The sequence below is a fragment of the Apodemus sylvaticus genome, chromosome 1 (genome assembly GCF_947179515.1).
Source record: "Apodemus sylvaticus chromosome 1, mApoSyl1.1, whole genome shotgun sequence".
Lineage (NCBI taxonomy): Eukaryota > Metazoa > Chordata > Mammalia > Rodentia > Muridae > Apodemus > Apodemus sylvaticus.
In genome coordinates this window covers 15,335,114-15,358,430 of record NC_067472.1, presented here as the reverse complement: position 1 = coordinate 15,358,430, position 23,317 = coordinate 15,335,114, and the positions used below count along the sequence as shown (strand labels likewise).

Below are 23,317 nucleotides of genomic sequence, written 5' to 3'. Positions count from 1 at the left end.
TGGAAGTGTGCAGGGGTTTAAGTCTGCGAAGCATTACTTTTGGGGCGGCTTTTTAAAAAGATTTTATTTCTTATTTGTAATCACATGAGTTTGGAGGGCTTCGGGGTGGGTAGTCGAGAATTATAAAGTGTGCACCTGAATCCTGTCTCCCAGAGATGGGGAGAGAGCCATGGGATGCTGGTGGTGTCCTTTCAGACACTTGTGAGCTGTCCCACTTGGGTCCTGGGACCAGAACGCCACCCTGTGGAAAAGCTTACCAGGTGAACTGTCCCCCCACCCCCGCCCCTCGCTCCCTTTATGATGGTAACAGCTGGCCCTCACCTATGCAAAGCACACTTCTGGTAATTTTCCACAGAGGAGGAAGTTTAAAATATACTTTGGACACCTTTGTGTGCATGTGTGTTGAGACAGGGTGGTGTGAAACTTAGGATCTTCCTGTCTCACTTTCTAGAAAGCTGGGACTGCAGGTGCATTTCGCCTTTCAACTTAAACAGTTGAGACATCTGTGGTGGATGAACGAGGCCAAGACTCCCAGCCAAAAATTTTTCTTCTCTTCCTTCTTTTCTTCCCCCAGTGCGTTGCTTCCCCAACGGGTCATCCTAAAAGCCTTGGCCCTCGTGAACCCACTTCCTGAAGCCCGGAAAGACAGTTGACCCCAGAGTTTCCTTGCGGCTCCAGAAAGGCCGCTAGATGGCGATCTGGAGCTGACCGCAAGATCAGACTCCTTCCTCTTCCCCTTACTGCTTCCCAGCTATGAGGTCCCAGGGGGTGGAGGTGGGGGTGGGGGGACCAGCTATGAGGTCGCTCTCTGGGAGGGTGACTGGAGTGTTGGGGCTGACCCGGTTTCCCTTGTTTCAGAGATAGCCAAGCTTTGGGCATTTCATGAGCCAAGTGGCCCACTGGACTCCGCAGCGGTGCCGGGCAAGCCTGGAAGGGTGCAGAGATCCCAGCTGCGCCCTGCGCCGGGTCCGCCGTCCCGCTTCGACGGCCCCCAGCAGAACTGGCGCAGGGTGACACCCCACGGCCAGCCCCGGACGAGCCTTCCCCGAAAGGGGCACGCCTGCGTCGCTCCGGGTTGGCTACAAGAGTTGGAGTTAAACTTTCAACCAATTAAAAAGGGCGTGGGGAGTGACGCACGGGATCGTCACGGGAATTCCCCCCCTCGGGGGGCCGAAAGGGGCTTTCCCGGCTGGAGCCCTTCGGCTGGAGAGGAGCAAAGGCCGGTCCCGGGAAGGGCTCGGAAAGAAGTCGGAACCAGAGCCGCCACCACGGTGAGTGGCCGGGTTCAGACCCCTGAGTGTCCAGGGAATGGAGAGGGAGGGAAGGAGGACTTTAGCGCATAGTCTGGGGCTGGACGCCACCTCCAGTGGGCGCGCGCAGGAACAGGACACTTTGCTCCACATCATCGACACGGCTGCCTGCCCTTAGCCGGCCTGCGCCCCGCCGGCCGCTGTGAGCCCCGCGCACGCACTCGCGGGCAGAAGCGCACCTGTGCACCCGCGCCTGCGCACGGACACCCAGCCGCGCACGGACGTGTGCCCACACCGAGCAGCACAAGGACTCACCTGTGCGGACGAACGCTCGCTTGCACGTGCCATGTTGCCACCACTCACCAGGCACACAAGACATTAGGGCTGAAACACCTATTCCTGCAACGGACACACGCGTGTTACGCTGGCTGTGGGACTGGGGTCGCCAGGGAGGGCGGGATGCGGCCGGTTGGCCGGCCACCCGGAGCAGGTGCAGCGGGAGAATCCGGGAAGCTAAGACGGAATCGCTAGAGACCGTGGAGGGGGAAACTCCTTCCCCCCCAATCCTGCCCGAATCACATTTTCTGGGCAGAACCCCGGAGGCCCCACTGGAAGAGCCCCCGCCTACGGGCCATTCGGAAAGGGGGCCTCCGACGGCAGGAATGTCCCCACAAAAGCCCCTGGGTGAATCAGCCGTGTCCTCTACGCTGGCTGAAAATCCCAAGGTTGCTCCAGGCTGCGGAGAGGGGGCGAGGCGGCCTAGGCCCCGACTGAGCCCCAGGGGCTGCAGCGGCTGCCGGGGAACCAGGAACCGCCTGGGCCTCCTGCCCCTCCCGCCGCGGGGGCGGGGCCCCGGCGTCATTTCCAGGCACGCCCCCTCCGGCTCCGCCTCCCCCTGGTATTTTCGGGACTTTCCTAAGCAGCACTAACTTTCTGCCCCTTCCCCGGGCCAGCCCCGCTCCGGATTTCGACCTCCACCGGATCTTACCCGCCACGCCCGGAGGGGAGGCTGGAGGAGATCAGACCCTCCCCCAGATCTGAGCCCCACTCCCCTGCCCACCCCTATCCTCTTGCCCACCCCTATCCTGATCTTTTCCCCTCTTCCCCCTCCCGCGCTTCTCTTCACCTTAGGCGGGCGTCTGAAACTCTGGGAGGCTGAACCAGGGCCCGAAGCCACAAGACACAGCAGGGCCTAGCCCAGAGATATGGACAATTGCTACGATCCAGTGAGTCACACTGCCTGACCCTGAAGGCGGCTGGTGCCCTCTGTGTCTTCTTGTCTATTGGACGCTCCTCCACTCCCCTACTACTGAACTGTCTTCAAATCGCCTTAGTCTGTCAGTCTGTGCTGTCTGCAAACCCTGCCCAGAAGGAGCTTCCTCATAGCTTGAGGAGCAGTCCAAGGAGTGACTGCAGAGGGCTTGGGGGATGGCAGGGTGGGGTGGGGGTGGGGGACGCTTGATTTAGCTGCCACCTTCTCTGTCCATAAACCAGGGTCTTGTTGGCATCACCGAATATGATGATTTTGAATTCAGCCCCTCCATCGTGGAGCCCAAGGATCCAGTCCCAGAGACAGGTCAGTAAGTCTCTGGCCTCTCAGTGCCTCAGAACCTAGAGGAGAGTGAGCCTGTTCCCTGGAGGCCCCACTGAGGGATGGTCTTAGGGATCCTGGCTCAGCAAGACTTCTTTATTTCCAGCTGATGGTCCCTATCTGGTGATTGTGGAACAGCCGAAACAGGTGAGGGACAGGGGCGTGGTGGCTTCACCTTTGGGGACAAGTGGAGTAGTTATAACTGCCGATTGGATGGTTGATTGCTGCTGTTTTGTTGGGGGGTTATGAGGAGATGTTCAGGAGTGACACTGTTGGTCATTGTGGTCAGTGATGGCCAGTGATTGCCTTGTGGGGGTACTGGGGGCGGGGGTTGCCTCTCCTGATCACAATGTCTCTGCCATGGCACCTTCAGAGAGGCTTCAGATTTCGCTATGGCTGTGAAGGCCCCTCCCATGGTGGGCTACCAGGCGCCTCCAGTGAGAAGGGCCGGAAGACTTATCCTACTGTCAAGGTGAGCTCAGATGACACTGGAGGGTAGGGACGGTGTATCCAGGGCTACTGACAATCCTCTGCCCTTCTCAGATCTGTAACTACGAGGGACCGGCCAAGATCGAGGTGGACCTGGTGACACACAGTGACCCACCTCGTGCGCATGCCCACAGTCTGGTGGGCAAGCAGTGTTCAGAGCTTGGGGTGTGTGCTGTGTCTGTAGGACCCAAGGACATGACTGCTCAGTAGGTGTCCCCTCTCCCTGACCCCCAGGGGGTTGCTCATCACCTGCCGGCCTTAAGTCTCAGCCCACCTGTGTGACTAGCACACGAAGTGTGGAGATTCACTTTGGCCCAAGAACCCCAAGGCTCAACTATAAAGAACGGTTTCTGCCGGGCGGTGGTGGCGCATGCCTGTAATCCCAGCACTCTGGGAGGCAGAGGCAGGTGGATTTCTGAGTTCGAGGCCAGCCTGGTCTAGAGTGAGTTCCAGGACAGTCAGGGCTACACAGAGAAACCCTGTCTCAAGAAAACAAAACAAAGCCGGGCAGTGGTGGTGCATGCCTGTAATCCCAGCACTCTAGGAGGCAGAGGCAGGTGGATTTCTGAGTTCGAGGCCAGCCTGGTCTACAGAGTGAGTTCCAGGACAGCCAGGGCTATACAGAGAAACCCTGTCTCGGGAAAAAAAATACAAAAATTCAAAAAACAAAACACAAAAGAACAGTTTCTTTGAAGAACAGAGTTGCCAGGATGAGCCTGGCTATGGGGGAGGGGGGTGTGGAGCTCGGGGATGGGGGGGCTGCCTCAGGAGGAAAGAGCTTCGCGGTCTAAGTCCTCTGACAACTCCTTGTCCCCTCCAGATTTAATAATCTGGGTGTCCTGCATGTAACCAAGAAGAACATGATGGAGATAATGATCCAAAAACTTCAGAGGCAGCGGCTCCGCTCCAAGCCTCAGGGCCTTACAGGTAGTATGGTAACAAGGGGTGATCCGAGAGAGCCGGAAGAGGGGCCCCGGGAGCTCACGCCATGTTGTCCATCCAGAGGCCGAGCGGCGGGAACTGGAGCAGGAGGCCAAGGAGCTGAAGAAAGTCATGGATCTCAGTATCGTTCGGCTGCGCTTCTCGGCCTTCCTTCGGGCGAGCGACGGCTCCTTCACCTTGCCCCTGAAGCCCGTGATCTCGCAGCCCATCCACGACAGCAGTGAGTGTCCCGCAGGGCGCCGAGTGTGGGTACCCAAAGGAGCACTTGAGAGACGTTCAAGATACGGGGTTTGAACCTGGTCCTGCCGCGTGTGGGGCGAGTGTCCTAAGCACGTCTGAGTGTCGCTTCTGAGCTGGTGAATGGGAAGACTGAGTTTCCTGAAGTTTGATGATGACCCCGCCAAGCCTGCCATCCCATCAATGTGTCCCTAACCCATTCCCCACCTCACAGAGTCTCCAGGGGCCTCAAACCTGAAGATTTCCCGAATGGACAAGACAGCAGGTTCCGTGCGTGGTGGAGACGAAGTTTATTTGCTTTGTGATAAGGTGCAGAAAGGTGAGGCCGAACGAAGCCCTCTCTGGGAGCTGGAAACGTTGGCTGGACGGGCAGTTTCGGAATAAGCGCCCTGGGGCTGCAGGTCCTCCCTGCAGCCGAGCCTCGCTTTTCTCTGCAGATGACATCGAGGTTCGGTTCTATGAGGATGATGAGAACGGATGGCAGGCCTTTGGGGACTTTTCTCCCACAGACGTTCATAAACAGGTACTGAAGGACTAGGGCCTGTCCTGCAGACAGAACTGTGAAGAGGCCCTACTGACACCGTGTCGCTCTCTCCCCTTCTCCCTCCCCTAGTATGCCATTGTGTTCCGGACACCACCCTATCACAAGATGAAGATCGAGAGGCCTGTAACAGTGTTCCTGCAGCTGAAACGCAAGCGTGGGGGCGACGTCTCTGACTCCAAACAGTTCACGTATTACCCTCTGGTGGAAGGTGGGTAGGGCTTCAGCAGTCCCAGCGGCTGGACAGAGGGAGGCGGGCCTGGAGGTGGCCTAGAGTTGGCTCCTGGGAGCCGGCTTGAGGAATCGAGGGTCTGCCCATATTAGGTTTTAACACCCCCGTTTCTCTTTCCTCCTAGACAAGGAAGAAGTGCAGAGGAAGCGGAGAAAGGCCTTGCCCACCTTCTCCCAGCCCTTCGGGGGCGGATCCCATATGGGTGGAGGTTCTGGGGGCTCCGCTGGGGGTTATGGAGGCGCTGGAGGAGGTGAGCGGGTGCCAGTGTCGGGGAGAAGGGTGGAGGAGATAAGGAGAAGTTAGGAGAGAAATCTGGGAAGAGTCCTGGCTGGCACAGGCTCACAGCCTTCCCCATGCCCACAGGTGGCAGCCTCGGCTTTTTCTCCTCCTCCTTGGCCTACAGCCCCTATCAATCCGGTGCAGCCCCTATGGGCTGCTACCCGGGTGGGGGTGGTGGAGCGCAGATGGCCGGCTCTAGGCGGGACGCGGATGCTGATGAGGGGGCAGAGGAGCCCAGGGCGCCCCCCGAGGCCCCCCAGGGCGAACCGCAGGCCCTCGACACACTGCAGCGAGGTACGTCTCAGGAACGCTGGGGGCGGGCGCGCGCCAGGCTGGGGATCTGGCCGCCACCCACACTCCCTGTCACCCCTAGCTCGCGAGTACAACGCGCGCCTGTTCGGTCTGGCGCAGCGCAGCGCCCGAGCGTTGCTGGACTACGGCGTCACCGCGGACGCGCGTGCTCTGCTAGCGGGACAGCGCCACCTGCTGATGGCGCAGGACGAGAACGGAGACACGTAAGCAACCAGAGGACGGGCGTCTGTGGGACCGCCAGTGGCTGGGGTCTTCTGCTCCCAGGTCCAGAGGTTCAGATAGAGGAATCTGCGAAGAGCCGAACCCTAGACTTGAACAGATCTGGTCTAGGTCCTCGCTGTTTTCTTGTTCTGTTCAAGATATTTACTCTCCCCGACCTTCAATTTTTATTAGCTGTGAAGGGGTACAATAGGAAGGCGTGACAAAAGATTAAGATGGTGACATTCAGGTTTCAAGGGGGCCTCCGTAAAGGAGACTACAGAGGTGCGGAATTTTGAGGGCAGATGATGCTCTGGGTTGCTGGGTTTCTGAGGTCAAAGTCTCAATCTCCAACCCCGCAGGCCGCTGCACCTGGCCATCATCCACGGGCAGACTGGTGTCATTGAACAGATCGCCCATGTCATTTATCATGCTCAGTACCTTGGGGTCATCAACCTCACCAACCACCTGCACCAGGTAAGGGGGAGCCTTTGGTGAGAGGTTGACCGCAGAGAGTCGAGAGCCGGAGTGGGCGTGGCTTACTCTGCCTCTCTCCTCAGACACCGCTGCACCTGGCGGTAATCACGGGGCAGGCGAGGGTGGTGAGCTTCCTGCTGCAGGTGGGTGCGGACCCCACCCTGCTGGATCGGCATGGCGACTCAGCTGTCCACTTGGCTCTCCGGGCAGGTGCTGCAGCCCCAGAGCTGCTGCAGGCACTGTTGCAGAGTGGAGCCCGCGCTGTGCCCCAAGTAGTACATATGCCTGATTTCGAAGGTAAGTTTTCAAACTTCCTCTAAGCTGGGGACAAGGGTGGGAACAAGGAGTGTATATGATCAATAAACATGAGTGGAGGTCGCCTAGTCAGAGTCCATCCGGAGGCCATTTTGAAGGTCAAAGCTGCAAGCCCAGTGTGTGTTTCTCTAGGACTGTACCCGGTACATTTGGCAGTCCGTGCCCGGAGCCCTGAGTGCCTGGATCTGTTGGTTGACTGTGGAGCTGAAGTGGAGGCAGCAGAGAGGCAAGGGGGGCGGACCCCCCTGCATCTGGCCACAGAGATGGAGGAGCTGGGCTTGGTCACCCATCTGGTCACCAAGGTGGGAATGAGGACTGCGGAAGGGCGGGGCCGCAGACTGTGGGGGGACCCGGAATGATGAAGAGGTGCGTGGGGAGGGCGTGGCTAGCTGGCCCATGCTGCTCTCTGCTCATGCGCCACAGCTCCATGCTAATGTGAATGCCCGGACCTTTGCTGGAAACACGCCCCTGCACCTGGCAGCCGGACTTGGATCCCCGACCCTCACTCGCCTCCTTCTAAAGGCTGGTCAGTTCCACCCTTGGTGTATGAAGGGCAAGAGAGAAACGGGAAACCTCCCAGCTCCCCGCTGTTCACTCCTCAATGTAGGAGCCTCCACTAGCCTCTCCTGAGGACTTGCCCCCCCTCCTCCAGGTGCTGACATTCATGCGGAGAACGAGGAGCCTCTGTGCCCGCTGCCCTCACCCCCTACCTCTGAGAGCGACTCAGACTCTGAAGGGCCTGAGAGGGATACCCAAAGAAACTTCCGAGGCCACACCCCCCTTGATCTCACTTGCAGTACCAAGGTGAGGCCACCCTTGCAATAGAAGTACTGAGGTGGGGACCGGGTGCCTTTCTGGGCTTGGGGGTCTGGGCCAGATGACGGACCTAGGGAGAGCTGGGCTTACAGTCCAGGTGACAGTCAACACCGTCTCCCCAGGTGAAGACTCTGCTGCTAAATGCTGCTCAGAGCACCGCAGAGCCGCAGCTGGCCCCACCCAGCCCTGCAGGTGAGGTTGCGGGGGTCTCAGGCACCTCCTTCCAGAGGCGATCTCCTCAGGGACTCTGGAGAGGGCTCCCTGTCCCTAGCCCCTCTTCGGTCCCCCCCCCCCGTTGGCCTATCTGCCCTGTTGGTCAGGTTAGCAGGGTGAAAAGCTGAGACCCGGTCTGTGTCCCTGCTCACCTCTTAGCTAATGCACAGGTCCGGTTTTGTCCCCTCAGGGCCAGGGCTGTCACTGGGGGACGCAGCTCTGCAGAACCTAGAGCAACTGCTAGATGGACCGGAAGCCCAGGGCAGCTGGGCAGAACTGGCCGAGCGTCTGGGGCTGAGAAGCCTGGTGGACACATACAGGAGGACCCCGTCTCCCAGCGGCAGTCTCCTTCGTAGCTACAAGGTGAGGCAGCCTGTACCCTGCCCAGAAGCTAGAAGCCTTGCCCTCTCAGAGTCCCCTCCCAGCCAAGACTTTCTACCCCACACCCTAACCATCGCTCAGACCTCCTGTCTGCTCTTCTTGGCAGCTGGCTGGAGGGGACTTGGTGGGTCTACTGGAAGCCTTGTCTGACATGGGTCTCCATGAGGGGGTGAGGCTGCTGGAAGGTCCTGAGACCCGCGACAAGCTGCCCAGCACAGGTAAAGGCACCGGTGGGCTTGGAAGGTGTGTCCGGGCTGAGGGTAGGAGGCCTGAGGCTTGACTCCCCGTGTTCCCAGCAGAGGTGAAAGAAGACAGTGCCTATGGGAGCCAGTCAGTGGAGCAGGAGGCAGAGAAGCTGCGCCCACCCCCTGAGCCGCCGGGAGGGCTCTGCCACGGGCACCCCCAGCCTCAGGTGCACTGAATGCTGCTGCCCAGTCACCTTCCACCTGGCTCCCCTGTACAGCACCCCACCCACCTAACTGAGATCTTATTTAAACCTCAAGCCCACTCCTCAGTGGGCCAAATAAAGAGGAAGACCCCTTCCCAACTGACGGTACGGCAACCCCAATGTGATGCCCATCCCTGTCCCTGGGCGAGAACAGAGGAGGCCCAGCCAGCAATTCAGAGCAGTTTTAATGAGGGCGGAGGCTGTACAAAGGGCAGGGCCCACCAAAGAAGGGAAGCAGGCCGTGCCACCCCAGCCTGTGGATGGGGTCTCAGCGTGGACACCTCCTCTGTCTCTGCAAAGAGAGAGGTGAGCCCTTGGGGAGAAAGATGGGGACCAGCTCAGCCCCTACTCCTGGCCTCTGTCTGAGCCAGGCCCCAGGACGGAGGGGTACTGCTGGTGTAAGGGTGGGGTGGTCTCAGCAGAAAGCGGAAACTTTATCAGGCCTCCCCCACAGGGAAAAAGAAAACAGAGAAAGAAAAGAAAAGGAAACCCCATCAAAAAATAGGGGCGCGGGCCCCTCCCACCCTACCCACCCTTCCTGTAGGAAAAAGTGCAAAACATTATCACAAAAAGGGGGTCTCTGAGAGGCCCTCAGCCTAGGCTCTGAGGCCCGGCTCAGCCCTGCCCTGCCCCGGACACCGCGTCCGGCGCGGTCGGGCCCTGGACCAGGAGGCCCTCGTGGCTGGCCTGAGGCTAGCTGAGCTCAGGCAGGGCCATGTCACATGCAGGTGCCCAGCGGGCACCGCCCCCATTGCTCCTACTCCCTGCTCAGGGCTTTGGCCTTGTACTGCCTGCCCCAGCCCGGGCTTCTGAGCCAGGCCGCTGAGCCCGGGGCTGGCCGGCGGACTTGGTGTGCAGGGGAGGACTGGAGTGAGGTGGAGGACATCCGTCCTCTGTGCTCCCAGCCTGGGCCAGCGCTGCCTCTATGGTATCCAGCTCCTCGCTGGCTGCCTTCATCTTGACTCGAAGCAGCGCTGCGTAGGTGCCGTAGCGGGATTTCTGGGACAGAAGGCCAGAGTGATGAACACCTACTCGCCGCCTCTGGCCCCTTCCACCCCACCACCCAGCAAGAGATGCTGGGTCCCAAAAGACATTTTTGAGAGGTTGGTGGCCCTCTCCACACCCTCTGAAGCACCTGTAGCGACAGCTGACATTACTGTAGCTTTCTCTAGGGCTGGAGACACAGACTACATAACAGACATGTCACCTGACCCTAGTGGGTATGAACTAGCCTGGATCCCCTGAAGAGAAAATGAAGACTTAGAGATGTGCCAGTCACCTAGCTGGGTTCACTGCTTGGATATGGTACCCTCACCCCTGGCCTGGTCCCGTGTGGGAGATACCAAGGCCCCAGGCAGGGAGGCTCACCTCAAACTCCAGGTAGGCCTCCTTCTGCCGCTGCTCATCGCCCTCCTTGCCCCGGGCCTTCTTCCCCAGATGCGCGGCCCGGTGCTCTCGCAGCTCGCTGGCCATGGCCTTCAGCTTGGCCTCGTGGGTCCTCACCTGCTCCTCCTAACAGCCAAGAACGCCTGCTCAGTGGGAGTCTTCAGGCCCCCCATGCAGATCTGGTCAAGGGGCTGCCTCCCTCCTGCGATCCACACAGGCCTCCTGCACAGGTGTCTAACCACACATGCGGCCTGGGATACAGCTTACTACCCCGCCCCCTCCACCCACCGTCCACAGGGGGACTGAGCCATGTGGGCTCACCTGGGAGAGGCGGGTGGCGGCACTGGGCAGCAGAGGACGGCTGAATTTCTTCTGGGAGCTCACGGCAGCTGGGAAGGGGGGTGCAGAAAACATGGCAGCCACCACATTGATGCGCGTGATCCAGGACTGCATTTGCTCCAGGCTCCTAGGGAGACAGCGCAGGGACCCCAGGTTCCTGTCCAGGAAGGCCAGTCCAGACCTGGAGTCTGCTCTTGGTCATTTATTGTTTGTTTTGAAGTAGGATCTCAAGTATGCCAGGCTAGGCCCAAACTGGCTATGTTGTCAAAGAAGACCTTGAATTTCTGATTTTTTTTTTTTTTTTTTTTTTTTTTTTTGCCTCCTGGTCCTAAGTGCTGGAACTATAGGTGTGCACCACCAGATCCAGCATGTACAGGGAGGGCTGGGGATCTAACCCAGCACCTTCTGCATGCTGCGCAATCTCTCTACCAAATAAGCTATGTCTCCAGTCCATGGAGTGAGGTTTACAGGGAGAGAGGAGTCCAGGGAGCAGGGTCTGGAGTGGGTAAGAGGGAAGAGCACTCACGGAGCCTGGAAGAGGAAGACCCGCCAGTCAGCCGTGCGCAGGTAGAAGACGTGTGGTCTCTTGCTGTAATCGCTGGCGCGAGTGGCCAGGGCGTGGTGGATGCTGATGGCGTTCTTCAGTTCTGCCTCAGAGAGAGCCTTCCCAGGCTGATACTCCTCCTGTGGGGGTGCCCACTTGTCCTGCCCCAGTCCTGGCCTGGCCATCTCCAGCCACCTAATCCCCTCTGCCGAGCCAGCCCCGCCACCCACTCCCGGCCCCGCACCTTCTGCAGGTAGAGAATCATGCCTTTCAGGATCCCGTGGAAGCTCTTCCAGCCCCGCTTGCCACGAGGTGCTAGGGAGGGAAGGCAGGTCAGGGTGGCCTGAGGAAGGCCCACTCCCATCCATCCCCCAGGCCCTGCACAGCCAGCCACATACTCTTCCTGCAGTCAGGGTCTGCGTGCACCTTTCGCACCAGGGCCCCGTGCTTATAGACAGCTGCCCCAGGTTCAGGAGTCAGGTCCAGAAACGGGCTGGAGCTGCTGCCACTGCCTCCACTGACCCTCTTGATGACCTTGGGGTTGGGGTCGGCCAACTCGGACAGAGATCGTCGCAGCTCCTCCTCGTCTCTGCAGATGTGACTGTTTCAGAGAGTGCTGGCCACACTGCCATGCAGCCCTGCAACCCAAGTCTCTGCCCTGGAATGCCTGCCTCTTTAGTGATTAGGAGCCAGGGACCCCCTTCAACCGGAGGCTCTGCTGTCTCTGAGTAGGCGCCACGGGCTCCAGGTCTGTGTCCTCCCCAGTATGAGAACTACCTAGGGTAGGACCACAGCAGGGCCTTCCCTCCCAACCCCGCGTGGATGCTTCCCACGGCTCTGTTTCTGCACACGCCCAGTCCTCACACTTCTCTCCTGGACAGACACATGTGACTCAGCTCTGTCCTAACCACTCCTAACACCCGGCTCTGCTCACAGTTGGTTATGTGGAGCCAAAAGGAAGAGAGGAAAGGCTGCTGCCTATAACCTCCCCCCCCACACACTGGAAAGGATACGGCGGGGCTGCCACATCCAAGCCAGCCTGTCTGTGGACCCTGTCTCAAAAATCTAAAGGCTAAAGGTGGCATCCTAGGATGCCACCCCCCAACATGTTCTTTTGTAAATCCTGTCAAGCTAGAGAACTCAGATTCTCTCATTGGTTTGCTCAAGAATTTCCAACAGCGCCATCACCTCCTACATGGAATCTACGTTACTTCTTTCCCAACCCTCTTTCCAGTCACCCCAGCCAGGCCTGTGACCTGTACCACACTTCCACACTAGCTCAGTCACAACTTTCCCCCTTAATACCAGCTTCCCCCTTATCTCCTACAAGACACTGTGGGCTTCAAGGCTTGCCTCCAGAAAGCCGTTCTCAACTCCCTCCCTTGAAGGGCACTGTGTCTGGCTCAACAGACAGCGGAGACTACTGTGTCTTCTGGTGTTTGGAAGGACTCCTTTGCTTCCTTGTTCTGTGGCACTTCAAGGTTACCTCGTGTACCCCCAGAGTTAATCTGCTTTCTCCTCGGGCTGCCAAGGACCTCCTTTTATGTCTCCCCCATCCCCCACTGCTTCAGCCCAGCTTGTCATAACAACAGAGCTAGACACAAGACAGACCCCCAAGTCTGGGCAGGCATTTCCAAAGAAGGAAGTAAGGTAGCCTTCCTGCTTCTTAGGCCTCCCATCCCGTGCCTGGAGCCGCATCCCCTGCCTGGGCCCTGCGACCCCGGCTCCCGCTTCCTCACACTCCACCCTAACCCTTAGCAAACAGCCCCAGCACTCACATGGCCCACTGCAGTTTTTCATTCTTGATGGAGCTATACAAGGCCTGGAGAGAGACAGATCAGGGGATGTGGATTAATCCCCTGAGAGGCACTCCGTGCACACCCGTGTCAGAGCCCAGACCTTCCTCCTAACTTGGGAGAGGAAACTGAACTAAAAGAGGGGACATAGGACTGAAATCCAGCTCTGGAACAAAACTCCAAGACCCAGGCCCACCTCCAGCACTGAAGCTGCCTGACGTGGACCGGCTTCTACGGGGAGAACAAGCAGAGCAACACGTAGGGGCGACTGGCTAGTCAGCGCAAGGAACCCTGCGCCACAGCTGGTACATAGTAACTGCCAGGTGCCGTTGCCAGTCATCAAGGGACTCTCCTGCTCAGAGCCGGGTAGGAGAAGTGCAACCCTAAATAGAATCTGAGAGGAAGCCAAAGAAATCCTCCTTCCCCCAACCACACATTCTGGCCATATTTCACAGCATAAACCCACACAGAGCAAATCGGGAAACTGAGGCTCCTCGACAGACTGTTCACCCTTTCAATCTCTTTGGTTCCCAACTTCAGGATTAAGTGAGCCTTCCCCCAACCCCATCAAGCCAGATGCCAAGGCTCAGTGTGTAGCTCCTTTTCATACTGCTGCTGTGTCGACCAATGACTGCAACCTGCAACCGTTGTTCCAGCTTCCAATTACTGTCCACCTCAGTGTGGGCCCCGAATTGACCACTTCCCCTCTGCAAAGCTGGCCTAGGAACATCTGAGGGCCATGCAGTGACAAAAGAGAGAATGGCCTTTAGGAGTGGTGCATGAGACCCCTGTACTTGGGGACGGCTTAGAATATACCAGCAACTCCTACTGTGGGGGCGCTTCTGCCAGCCTGTCTGTGAGTGGGTGTGTCCCCAGCATGTGCGTGTTTTGCTGTGGGGCTGCGATGCTGCCTGCGCGTGAGTTGGGTGCAGCGGTGACGTCGGCGCCTTCCCGATGCTGGGACACAGCACCCCCTCATTCTCCCAACACACCACAGGCTCCGACTCTTTCTGCCCATAATCATTCCCAACCACAAGGCTATCCTGGCACTTCATTCCCGCACATCCTGTCCGCAGGTAGGTGCACCCTAAAGCCTCCAAACCACGCTACACAAACCAGGCTGATCAACACACAGCTCCCAAACAACTGAGCCAAAGCCAGCAGAGCGCAGACCCTGAACCTTCTCACTTCCCAAGGATTGCGCCAGGAGGCTGGAGTAACTATTAAGGTCCAACCTGCAACCCTTGTCTTCCAGTTCTTCATTTGATTTGGCCCTTCTCAACACTACCTCTGCCTACAACCACACCTTCCTTCCCTTGAAGGTCCTGAGCCCTATCATAGAGCCCAATGTTCTGTTCCCATCTAGGAAACCCTCCGCACCCAGAATACCATGGTTGGTGAGGCAGGTCCTCGGCCCTCCCCCACAGCCCAAACCCATCTCTAGCTGCCCAGGGGGAGTTCCATCCTCGTTGGGCTCTCCAGCCACCTTGATCCTCACCCATGCCCTTCTCCAACGCTCACTCTCCTGCCCTCGGCACCTCCCTCAAGCCGCCCCCTCGCTCGCCGCCCGGCCTGGCGTGGGCCGCGGGCCCCACGCCCTCACCGCCTTTTTCTTCTTGCGGCTCTGCAGGCGGCTGACCACCAGGTCGGTGTAGAGCACGGGCTTGAGACTGCGCGAGCGCTGCGGCCAGCCGTAGCATAGGGTCTCCGCGCCGCGGTGGGTGCGCCCGTAGCGCACGGAGCAGAGCGAGCGCGAGCGCAGCCGGCCCGCGCTGCTGTGGATGCTGTTGACGCCGATCATGCTGGCCCGCCCGCCGCGCCGCGGCCCCCGGCCATGCCCCCGCCCGCCCTCGGCCCCGGCCCGCCCGGACGGCCGCGGACGGCTCCCCGACAGCCAGCGCGAGCGCTCGGCCCGAGCCCGCCGGCTCCCACCGACGCACCGAGCGCTCGGCGGCGGCGCCGTGGGCTCCGCAGCTCCGCAGAAGGAGGGGGCGCCGGCGGGAGGGGAGGGCGCGGGCTGGGGCGGGGACGTCGCGCGACGGAGCTGCACGGCGCGAGCCCGGCGCCGTGGGGAGGGCCGGCGGCCAGCGGGGGCGCATGCGTGGGGTCTCGCCAGGGGGCCGAGCTCGCGCTCACGGTAGGCGGCTGCGGGAGGCGTCCAGAGCACCCTTCAGCTTGTCACTGTTGAGAGCTAAAGGGACCAGCCTGCTCCCCTGCTCTCAACCTCACCCCGGGGCCCTGTCCAAGCCAAGTCCATATGCCACCGAGGTCAGACATACCAACTTCCAGACGCACCGATTCCCATTCACCCCGAGTTACAGATGTACACCTCAAAAGGTACCATCTACAGCCGAGAAACACCCTTTACTGTCAAAGCAGACAGCTGACTGAAGACGCAGACCACACTGCATCACATGCAAATACCCAGACTACACCCAAAGCACAAACACCTCAAGTTACATAGGCCCCTTGATTCACAAACACACAACACACACAACGTATGCAAACACTCCAATTCACTGACACCTCAGCTCACAGTGGACGCGCCCACCCACATACATCCTCAAACTCGGATGCCCAATACACCCCAACCTAAGCTCTGTCCTGTGTAGCCACATGTATAGAATGGCCCAGAGACCCCCTTCTTTAAGTTAGTCCAGGCCTCCCGAGGTAAAACACTCTACCATGGGGAAGAGGGAACTGCGAGACAGGGTCAGACGGCCCCTCCCACTGGCACCTATCTCCTTCCTGGCACCTGGGTGCAGGACCTGCCTCCAAGGGAGCCAGAAGAGCAGCATCTAGTCCAAGCGTGGTGCTCTGGATGCAAGAAACCTGGGAAAACCCTTGGCGCCTGCTCTGACCCCTCTGCCTTAGGCTCCCTCCCGAGTAGTGGTGCCAGGAGGACCTTTGTGGCTCTCACACACTAAGTAGGAGAACAGTGTCCTCGTGCCCAACCCACTACCGCGCGCCAGCAGAGACATCTCCCTTCCACCCTCTGTGAACACTGGAAGGGAACCAAAGAGAGCAAATGCTGAGTCCAGGAACGCCTGCTCACGTGCTTTCCAGAGCCGGGCCCCCTTTCCTCTACCTCAGGATTGCATGCATGTGCGCATGTGCTGAGAGAGCCTGCCAATGGGGGCTGGGCGAGGGGGCGGTCCCCAAGCTGAGTCACTAGAGCCTAGGTTCCTGCTGCCAGAGCTACCCAACGAGTCCCCAATCCCAGCTCTTCCCTTCCTACAACTCTACTCCTGAGCAGGTACCCTGTTCTGCCCTTCCGGCTACGGTCTGAGCCGCCCCACCCCCACCCCAACCTTGAGCAGCTCCCTGGGGAAGTCGCCGCCATCATTGAGGCCCTCCAGGTTTCCGATGAAGTCCCCACAGGTCATGCGCTTCCCAATGTTCTAAGGGAGGAAAACAGAGGTCTGTGAGGCTAACTTCCCAGAGCCTGGAAGTTTCTCGGGTTCTGGCTTCCCACTTGCCATGCCCCCAACTCACGTGGCCGTGGAGATCTGTGTTGAGGAGCATGAGGGCACAGGTCAGCGTGTGAGCACCGTCTAGGGGAGAATTGGTTGGCAACTTCAGCCACCCCCGGGGTTCTTCCCTCCCTCCTCCTTTTACACCCTCTCTGCCTACACTTTCTTACCACCTGAACGCCATGAAACCATTCCGTCTCTCCTCCAGCCCATTTCCTCAGCAAGGACCTCCCCTCTGATGTCTGGCTCCCCTCCCTGGTCCAAGCTGCTGGGGCAGTTGCTCTCTGCCTGCCCCAACACCACACATGCTCACTGTACTAAATAAAAGCAAGCTGGTGGTGCAGAGCAAAGCCAGTCTGGTCCAGCACACACATAGGGAACAACTTCATGCAAACACATCTCCACCTGCCTCTCAAAACACCCTTGACTTAGCAACATGCCTGCTACATGGACAGCTCCACATGCATGTAGCTGCATTTTATACCGGTGCATGTGCGCATGCCTTGCAAACATGGACATTCGTTCCCTCTTGCACAAAGACTTGCTCCTGTATATGGATGTGTGCCTCTGTGGCCAGACAGGACAACCCTGCTCCCAACCTGCTCACCCTCTGAGGACAGGGCTTCAGGATTACACTGGAAATATCGCTGGGAGAAGTGGGCCAGAACACGCTCCCGCTCCTGGGTCTCACCCATTAAGGCCAGCTCCTTTAGAAACACCCTAAGGTAGGAGGAAGATGATGTCACCCTCCACTCAAGATCTCCTTACCAGGAAGTCCTGGTCTCTGAAGAGTAATATCAAGACAGCTTAGAAGATGCATAGCTGGAACCCTAAATGCCAAGCCTGGTCAGCAGGACTATCCTTAGAGAGTTCAACACCCACCTGAGGGCTTGATCCAGAGTCATGCCCGTGAAGACAAAAAACTTGAGATACTCGCCAGCGACCAATTTGCTGAAGTCATTGCTGTGGGCAGGGCAGATAGGTAGGGGTCACAAGGTCACTTCAGTGGCTTAGAGACTATGGGTATTATTAACTGGAAAGGGTGAGGGGCTGCCCCCGGATGCATTCCTTGACCCTAGCCTCAGTCCCAACCCAGGGGCATTACTTCTTGCCCAGATGCCGGGCCACATCGGCCTTCCTGAAGCCATCGAGTCGGTACAGCCTCTTAGCTAGGCGCTGTGCAGCCTCCAGATCTGCTTTCTGCCCATTGGACAAGGTGTCTGTGCTTCCCAGGGCCAGCCGCTCTGTGCTGTCCAGCTCTGAGTCTGACTCGGACACCAGCTGGCTTAGGGGTGGTTCACTGCCGGGGTAGATCAGCAGCTAAGAGTTGGGCACAGACCTTGGGAGTCATCCAGGCCCTTCCCTTGCTCTGCACCCAGAATTTGGGGAATGGCTAGAGAGACATGAAGATGTCTTGGATTTTTGGTTTTGTTTTTTGTTTTGGAAGGACATAGGTTAGCTTTCTTTCCACTTCCCACTTTTCTCCATGGAAGCTCTGCTTCAAATCTAACCCATGTCAGTCTTCCTGCCGTGGGAATCCTGGCTGCTCCCCAAAGCTACCAGGGGCCTAAGTTTGATAGAGTCCCCATCTCCATACTTGCCCCCCTCTCTGCACACCCTCCTGGACACAGGCACCCAGGTATAAATGCAGTGCAAGGTCAAAGATCTGAGAGCATCAGGAATAGATACAACCTGCTCCCTTCATTTCCTGCCTTACAGGGAACTCTCCTTGCCACTCCCTGCTCCCCACAGAGAAGCAGTTTCTGGGGTTACAGTTTGGGGGTCAGATTGTACTCATCCTCTTCCTCTCCTTCCTTCCTCACCCCAGCTGCTCTACTCGCAAAGCCACCTGTCACCCCAGAGACAGAGGCCGGAAACTCCTGGTTGCTAGGCAACCCTGTCTCCCTGGCCACCCCCCTCCTGTTGCCATGGCTTCCATGACTGGGAGGGTAGCAGCAGAGGGGAGAGCACAAAGGTTAGGCTATGAAAGGACATTCCTAGAGCAGGGTGAGACACCGCCTCTTGGAGGAGGGTGGAGGGAGGGGAAGGGAGGGGCTGCTGGCTGTAGCTGGGTGGGGGTGAGAGAGTCTGGGAAGGAGAGGGCCCCCCAGGAGAGAGAGAGGATGTTCTCTGGGGATTCTTCCATACTGAATCATGGTTTCTCCAGTCACTGGATCAGAGCCCAGGGAGGGAGCTGCAGGGGGCCAATGGCAGGAGGCCTCCAAAAGGGAAAACAGACATCTGTTAACCACCCGCTCTTGGTCAGGAATACATAAATGACTTCCTCATTGTGGGGCTCTGTCCCTTAATCAGCAGTTCCTGGGGGCCCAGGGATTGTGGCTGATCAAAGAAAATACTCACCTGCCCAGGGGTGCTGCCCCCAGCCCAAGGCTATCCTCAGAGTGGGAGGGACTAGGAAGCTCCTTCCTCGGGGCCAGCTTGGCCCCAGCATCTGGCTCCTCCACCTCCCTTCTCTGGGTCCAAGGACCATCAGCAGCAGAGCTGGTACCAGAATCGGGTTCAAGAGGGGCAAGTGGGGCAGGGGCAGGTGGGTCAGGCCGGGGGGCTGGGGGTTGGGGAGGCATCTCAAAGGTGAAGAAGGGGCTCTGGGTTGGGCCAGGTGAGGCCAGGGCCTCCAGGGAGGCAAGGCTACTATAGGAGGTGCCCTTGGCCCGGTGTGACTCCAAGATAGCTTCAAATACACAACTGAAGGAGTCAGGCCCATCCGCTGAAGGGCTGGTCCCAGGCAGGAAGGGTACTGGTGACTTGAGAATCGAGTGAGGCATGTGGTCCCCTGGCCTGCAGAAGCAGGGAGAATGTCTGATCAGCTCCCCAGAATCAGGCTTTGGCAGGATTTCATTGAACTCTGCTGACTGGTACAAGGGTGATCACCCTCTTTCCACAAATCCAAACCCCTTAAGAAAAGTCACTAGAGTAGAGGGCCCATGAAACTCAGTGTTTTACAGTGTCCCAGCCCTGCCCACCGCAGCACCCAGCCCCCCTCCCCCTTCACAGTAATCTCCCTCTCCCCTCCTTTCCCTGATCCGCTTCCCTCCTGCCATCCCTTTTCTATTTCTGGCAACATCTTAGGAGATGCAGCTCCAAGCTGCAGTGGGGCGTGAGACAGAAAGGAAAAGCCCCCACATTTCCACGTTCTCCTGCCAGGACCCAGGATCCAACCCATGCTCCCCTGTCCTCAGGCTAGCTCCCATGCCCCCAGTTTGGCCTCTGGCTCTTGGCCCCTGACAATCCAGAACCCTGCCTGGTCCATGTGGCTGCCCTGACTCCTGGCCTTGCCAATGCCACCAATGCCCATACATTCCTAATATTCTCCCAGCCCCAGGGCTCTGTCTGGAATCCCCTTTCCACATTGTCCTGGTCCTCACGGTCTGTCTTCTCTACCTTTCTGGGGGCAGTAAGAAAGAGCAAGCCACCTTCCCCCGAAGGAGTCTCACTCACCGGGCCCCCTCTGAGGCCTCAAACACTTCATCATCCACATCCTCTTCACCGCCTGCCTCATCATCTTCATTGCCACTGCCCAGACTGGAAGAAGGGCCAGGGCACGGGCTAGGCCGTGAGACGGGTGGTTGGGCAGTGCCAGGGGGGCCCTCAGAGCTGGGCTGACTCTCGATGGCAGAGTCAGCCTCCTCCCGCTCAGCCAGCACCTCATCGATGTCGGTCTCTCGGTAGCACCTCAGGGGCACCTTGTCCAGGTCTGTCTCGGAGTACTTGGCTGCTCGCCCCACAGCTACCCCGGAGCCCACCCCACGTGATGGGAGGGCCTGCTCTGGGGGCTTAGCACCTGTATGCACAGATGTCAGGGTGAGGAGGTAAGTGGTGAGGGGTAGCTTCCCCACGGTCTTACGAGGCCTGGAAACTCTTCGTCACCTAGCACTATGCATCTGCCACACCCTTTATTTGATCCAAATGCCTGTGGAACTCATCTCAAATTAAGCCCCTATCAAATAGCTGTAAAGAAAGCCAGACTTTCTTCTAGTCCTAGGAGTAACCCTTGATATCTGGCCATCCCCTCCTCTACTACCCAGCTTCCTCTAGAGCCCAGTCCAACCCTCACGACACTGATGAACAAGACTGGAGCCTGGAGAGACTTTGGCTGACTGGGGAGCCCGGGGAAGCCAAACAGAAGGATGGCTTGAAAGACGCCTTCGCCAGGCCTCCGCTGCTGTAGAACAGGCCCTGCCCTTCTCCCCTGAGCTAAGTCCAAGCCTTACCTGAGCTGGGGGGGTCCAAGGAGCCATAGAAGAATTCCCACTTGGCTCGAGCGATCCTCTGGGCATGAGAGGAGACTTCCCGAGGGGAGGACCAGGTGTCCCCCTGAGCCAGGGAGGGAGCGAAAGGCACAGGAACCCCAGATGAGAGCCGGACAGACAAGGACACAAGAACACAAAGCAGGGGACAGAGAGATGAAGGTGCAGGGACACAGTGACAGGGGGTGAAAAAGCTGATTTAGGACATAAAAGACTTGGGTGACTATGAGACAAACTCCAGTCCACACAGGCTGAGTTTTGTGGGGTACTAGGGCCCCAGGCAGCTCAAGGCAGGTTTCCTACCTGGTTTAGGAATCCGGTGTCTGCGGGTCCTCGGAAGTGCATGGCCAGGTGCTCAGGGGTCCCGCCCAGCCCATTGGGGAGGGAGGAGTAAAGGCCATCTGCCCCAATCTGAGGTGCGACCAATGGCCCACGTGAGGGGTCCCTGCTGCCAGGAAGAACAGAGCCTCCTCCAGCTGGGAGTGGGTCTGATGTGGATGCCTCTAGCCGCAACTTCCGGTTGCAGCCAGGTCCAAGGGCTGGGGTGGGCCTGGGGGCAGAAATCCCGCCCAGGTCCCAGCTCCGACTCAGGCCTCCAGAAGCAGGTAGACCATTCAGTGGCCTCACACTGGCCTTCTCCACAAAGCGGAAGATGACCACAGAACTCTGTGCCCCAGGTGGGGGCTGCCCAGTGGGAGAAGAGGGTCCCCAGGGTGAGGGAGCTATATGGGGCGAGGGAGGGGCTCGCAGAGGGGTACAAGGTGCTGTCACACGTCCCAGATCCCGGCCTCGAGGACCTGGACCCACCACTCGTCTTATTAAGGACCCTGTGCTGCCGTACATGCTGGCTGGGGGACTTTGGGGCACTGGGCCTTCGGGAAGCCAGCGACGAGGACATCGTGGCGGGGAGATGGCACAGTCGCCTTCTGAGCAGAAGCGCATGGCACCCTGGGCCATGCTGGAGCCGGGGGGTCAGGCTGGGGGGGCAGGGATGGCGAGGCCAGGCAGGGAGTGAGGGGGCTGCATGCTCTTCAGACAGGCCTGCAAGAGAGGAAGGGGAGCATGGGTGGAGTGCACTGGAGTCAGGCAGGCAGCACAGCAGAGACATAGCCGGGAAGGTGGGCTGGGCCGTCTGAGGTCCAGAGACCCATCCTGGGAATATGGAATCACCCATCCTAACCGCGGGGGACTCCTGTTCAGAAAGCTTACAGGGAAAGGACCATCTACTCAGTGGCTCCTCTCCTTCAGTCTGGGAGCCCTGAGGTCACTTTATGATGACAGAGCAGGCTAATTCAGTTCATCGAGTTCCGTTCTGGGGCAGTGGGGAACTCTTTCTTGAGTGGAGGCCGGTATCATATCTTATCTTCCGGATCATAGAGGCTGTGGGTCCTCTATAGTTCCACTTATGGGGGACCCTTATTTAGAATAGAGAAATCATGCCTCTCTGAAGGGGAGGGAAGAAGAGGGGTTGCATGGGGGTGTTGAGTGTTTAGAGGGAAGAAGGGAGAAGGAAGGTTTGAAGAGGCCTTAACCTTGGGGAAGAGACATTCTATTTTCCACACCAGTACATGCATGCACACACAGTGCACAAACACACATGTGAATTCATATACACACATGTAGAAGGACAAAGTATCAGTACAGTTAACACATTCATAGGCAACACCCTCCAGTACACACGCAGTACTGCTCATAGACACACCCTCATACAATCACAGTCATAACAAATACGTGTGTGCTGGAAAAGCACATGCTTGTTTTACACACACACACACACACACACACACACACATCACCAAACAGGAACACACAAAGAGGTTCCCAAAATTCAGGCTCTCATCCTCTGATGCACACAGAAACAGGTGTATCAGAGACCTCCTCGGCACAATCATAAACACAGATGCATATTTGCACACAGAATCAGAGACCCACAGTCTCTCCTCCCCCCACCAGTAACCGAGTCTGGGTGAGGGGGTTACACCGCATCCCTCTCCCCCAAGTCCAGGGGTATGAAATAGCTTGTCCAACCCAGGATGGGACCATAAAAGAAAACCGGGCCTCTGATGGCAAAGCAGGGTAGAGAAAGCTGTCAGAAGCAGCACCTCCGCCAGACAGGTTCTTGAAGCTCACAGGAGCCTGGACCTCCCCTGTGCAGGCCCTCCTCCAAGGCACCCCAGTACTCACCGCTGCTCGTCAGGAGCTGGAATCGGAGAGAGGCAGAGAGGCTGGGCCCCGCTCAGCTGTAAAGGCAGCACGGCTCCCGCTTGCTCCAGGCCCGCCCGCCTCTCAGTCCCTCCTCCACCCCTCCCCACGCTCTGCTCAAGCAACGCTAATCCCCCCCCCCCTTCCAACCTCCCTCCTTTTCCAGGGCCCTAAGTCCTAAAGAATGCCACCACCTAGTCACTACCTAAGATTCACTCACACCAGAGGAAAGGGAGAATATGGAAAACCCCGTTCTGTTCCCTAAACCCTCATATGCCCCACCCCACTCGTGTTCTCTCTCGTCCATCATCTGAACCACACGTAGGGTCCAGCTGCATTCGCCTGTCCTGCTCCAGACCCCACGCGTGTCCCTAGGAGACTGCCACATGACCTGTTACATGCCACACGCGCTCCCGCCCCCACAAGCACGCGGCCACGCAAAGCACACGGTACGGAGTAGATCGGACCCGCCCCCTAAAGCCAGAAGACCCAACAGTGGAAGGGACATCAAGCGAATGCAGTCTTAACACTTCGGGGTTCTGAACCTCAGGCCCAGGAGTCCTGTCCTGAGCCCCAACCCGGAGTGCA

At 58.5% G+C, this 23,317-nt stretch overlaps 2 protein-coding genes across 2 annotated transcripts; one reads left to right on the top strand and one right to left on the bottom strand.

The window, feature by feature from the left end:
* Nucleotides 1-1,159: 1,159 nt before the first annotated feature.
* On the top strand, nucleotides 1,160-8,829 carry Nfkb2 (nuclear factor kappa B subunit 2). The gene is made up of 23 exons (XM_052184689.1): nucleotides 1,160-1,271; nucleotides 2,382-2,476; nucleotides 2,745-2,826; nucleotides 2,948-2,988; nucleotides 3,215-3,313; nucleotides 3,385-3,536; nucleotides 4,151-4,257; nucleotides 4,334-4,492; nucleotides 4,724-4,828; nucleotides 4,947-5,032; nucleotides 5,123-5,261; nucleotides 5,407-5,532; nucleotides 5,646-5,855; nucleotides 5,935-6,076; nucleotides 6,434-6,548; nucleotides 6,632-6,845; nucleotides 6,996-7,165; nucleotides 7,287-7,389; nucleotides 7,516-7,667; nucleotides 7,802-7,871; nucleotides 8,083-8,255; nucleotides 8,380-8,491; nucleotides 8,573-8,829. Exons 2-23 carry the CDS (start codon nucleotides 2,456-2,458, stop codon nucleotides 8,692-8,694), a joined length of 2,700 nt encoding a protein of 899 aa, XP_052040649.1. The 5' UTR covers nucleotides 1,160-1,271; nucleotides 2,382-2,455; the 3' UTR covers nucleotides 8,695-8,829.
* A 428-nt stretch (nucleotides 8,830-9,257) lies between these two features.
* Psd (pleckstrin and Sec7 domain containing) lies at nucleotides 9,258-22,801 on the bottom strand. The gene is made up of 17 exons (XM_052184688.1): nucleotides 22,712-22,801; nucleotides 20,831-21,568; nucleotides 20,492-20,594; nucleotides 19,719-20,061; nucleotides 18,621-19,058; nucleotides 17,365-17,559; nucleotides 17,142-17,222; nucleotides 16,867-16,979; nucleotides 16,282-16,340; nucleotides 16,098-16,187; nucleotides 12,769-12,812; nucleotides 11,389-11,579; nucleotides 11,235-11,305; nucleotides 10,973-11,130; nucleotides 10,429-10,573; nucleotides 10,090-10,233; nucleotides 9,258-9,720 (listed from the first exon to the last, which is right to left on the bottom strand). Exons 2-17 carry the CDS (start codon nucleotides 21,482-21,484, stop codon nucleotides 9,490-9,492), a joined length of 3,060 nt encoding a protein of 1,019 aa, XP_052040648.1. The 5' UTR covers nucleotides 21,485-21,568; nucleotides 22,712-22,801; the 3' UTR covers nucleotides 9,258-9,489.
* Nucleotides 22,802-23,317: the final 516 nt, after the last annotated feature.

What these genes read in the sequence shown, in the direction of transcription:
- Nfkb2 (XM_052184689.1), top strand. Translation starts at nt 2,456, where the DNA reads ATGGACAATTGCTACGATCCA. An exon ending in GTATTACCCTCTGGTGGAAG is followed by an intron (nt 5,262 to 5,406) that starts GTGGGTAGGGCT and finishes CTTTCCTCCTAG; the next exon opens with ACAAGGAAGAAGTGCAGAGG. An exon ending in TCACCAACCACCTGCACCAG is followed by an intron (nt 6,549 to 6,631) that starts GTAAGGGGGAGC and finishes CTCTCTCCTCAG; the next exon opens with ACACCGCTGCACCTGGCGGT.
- Psd (XM_052184688.1), bottom strand. Translation starts at nt 21,484, where the DNA reads ATGGCCCAGGGTGCCATGCGCTTCTGCTCAGAAGGCGACTGTGCCATC. An exon ending in ACACCGGATTCCTAAACCAG is followed by an intron (nt 20,595 to 20,830) that starts GTAGGAAACCTG and finishes TCCCTGGCTCAG; the next exon opens with GGGGACACCTGGTCCTCCCC. An exon ending in CTTGGACCCCCCCAGCTCAG is followed by an intron (nt 20,062 to 20,491) that starts GTAAGGCTTGGA and finishes CTGTGCATACAG; the next exon opens with GTGCTAAGCCCCCAGAGCAG.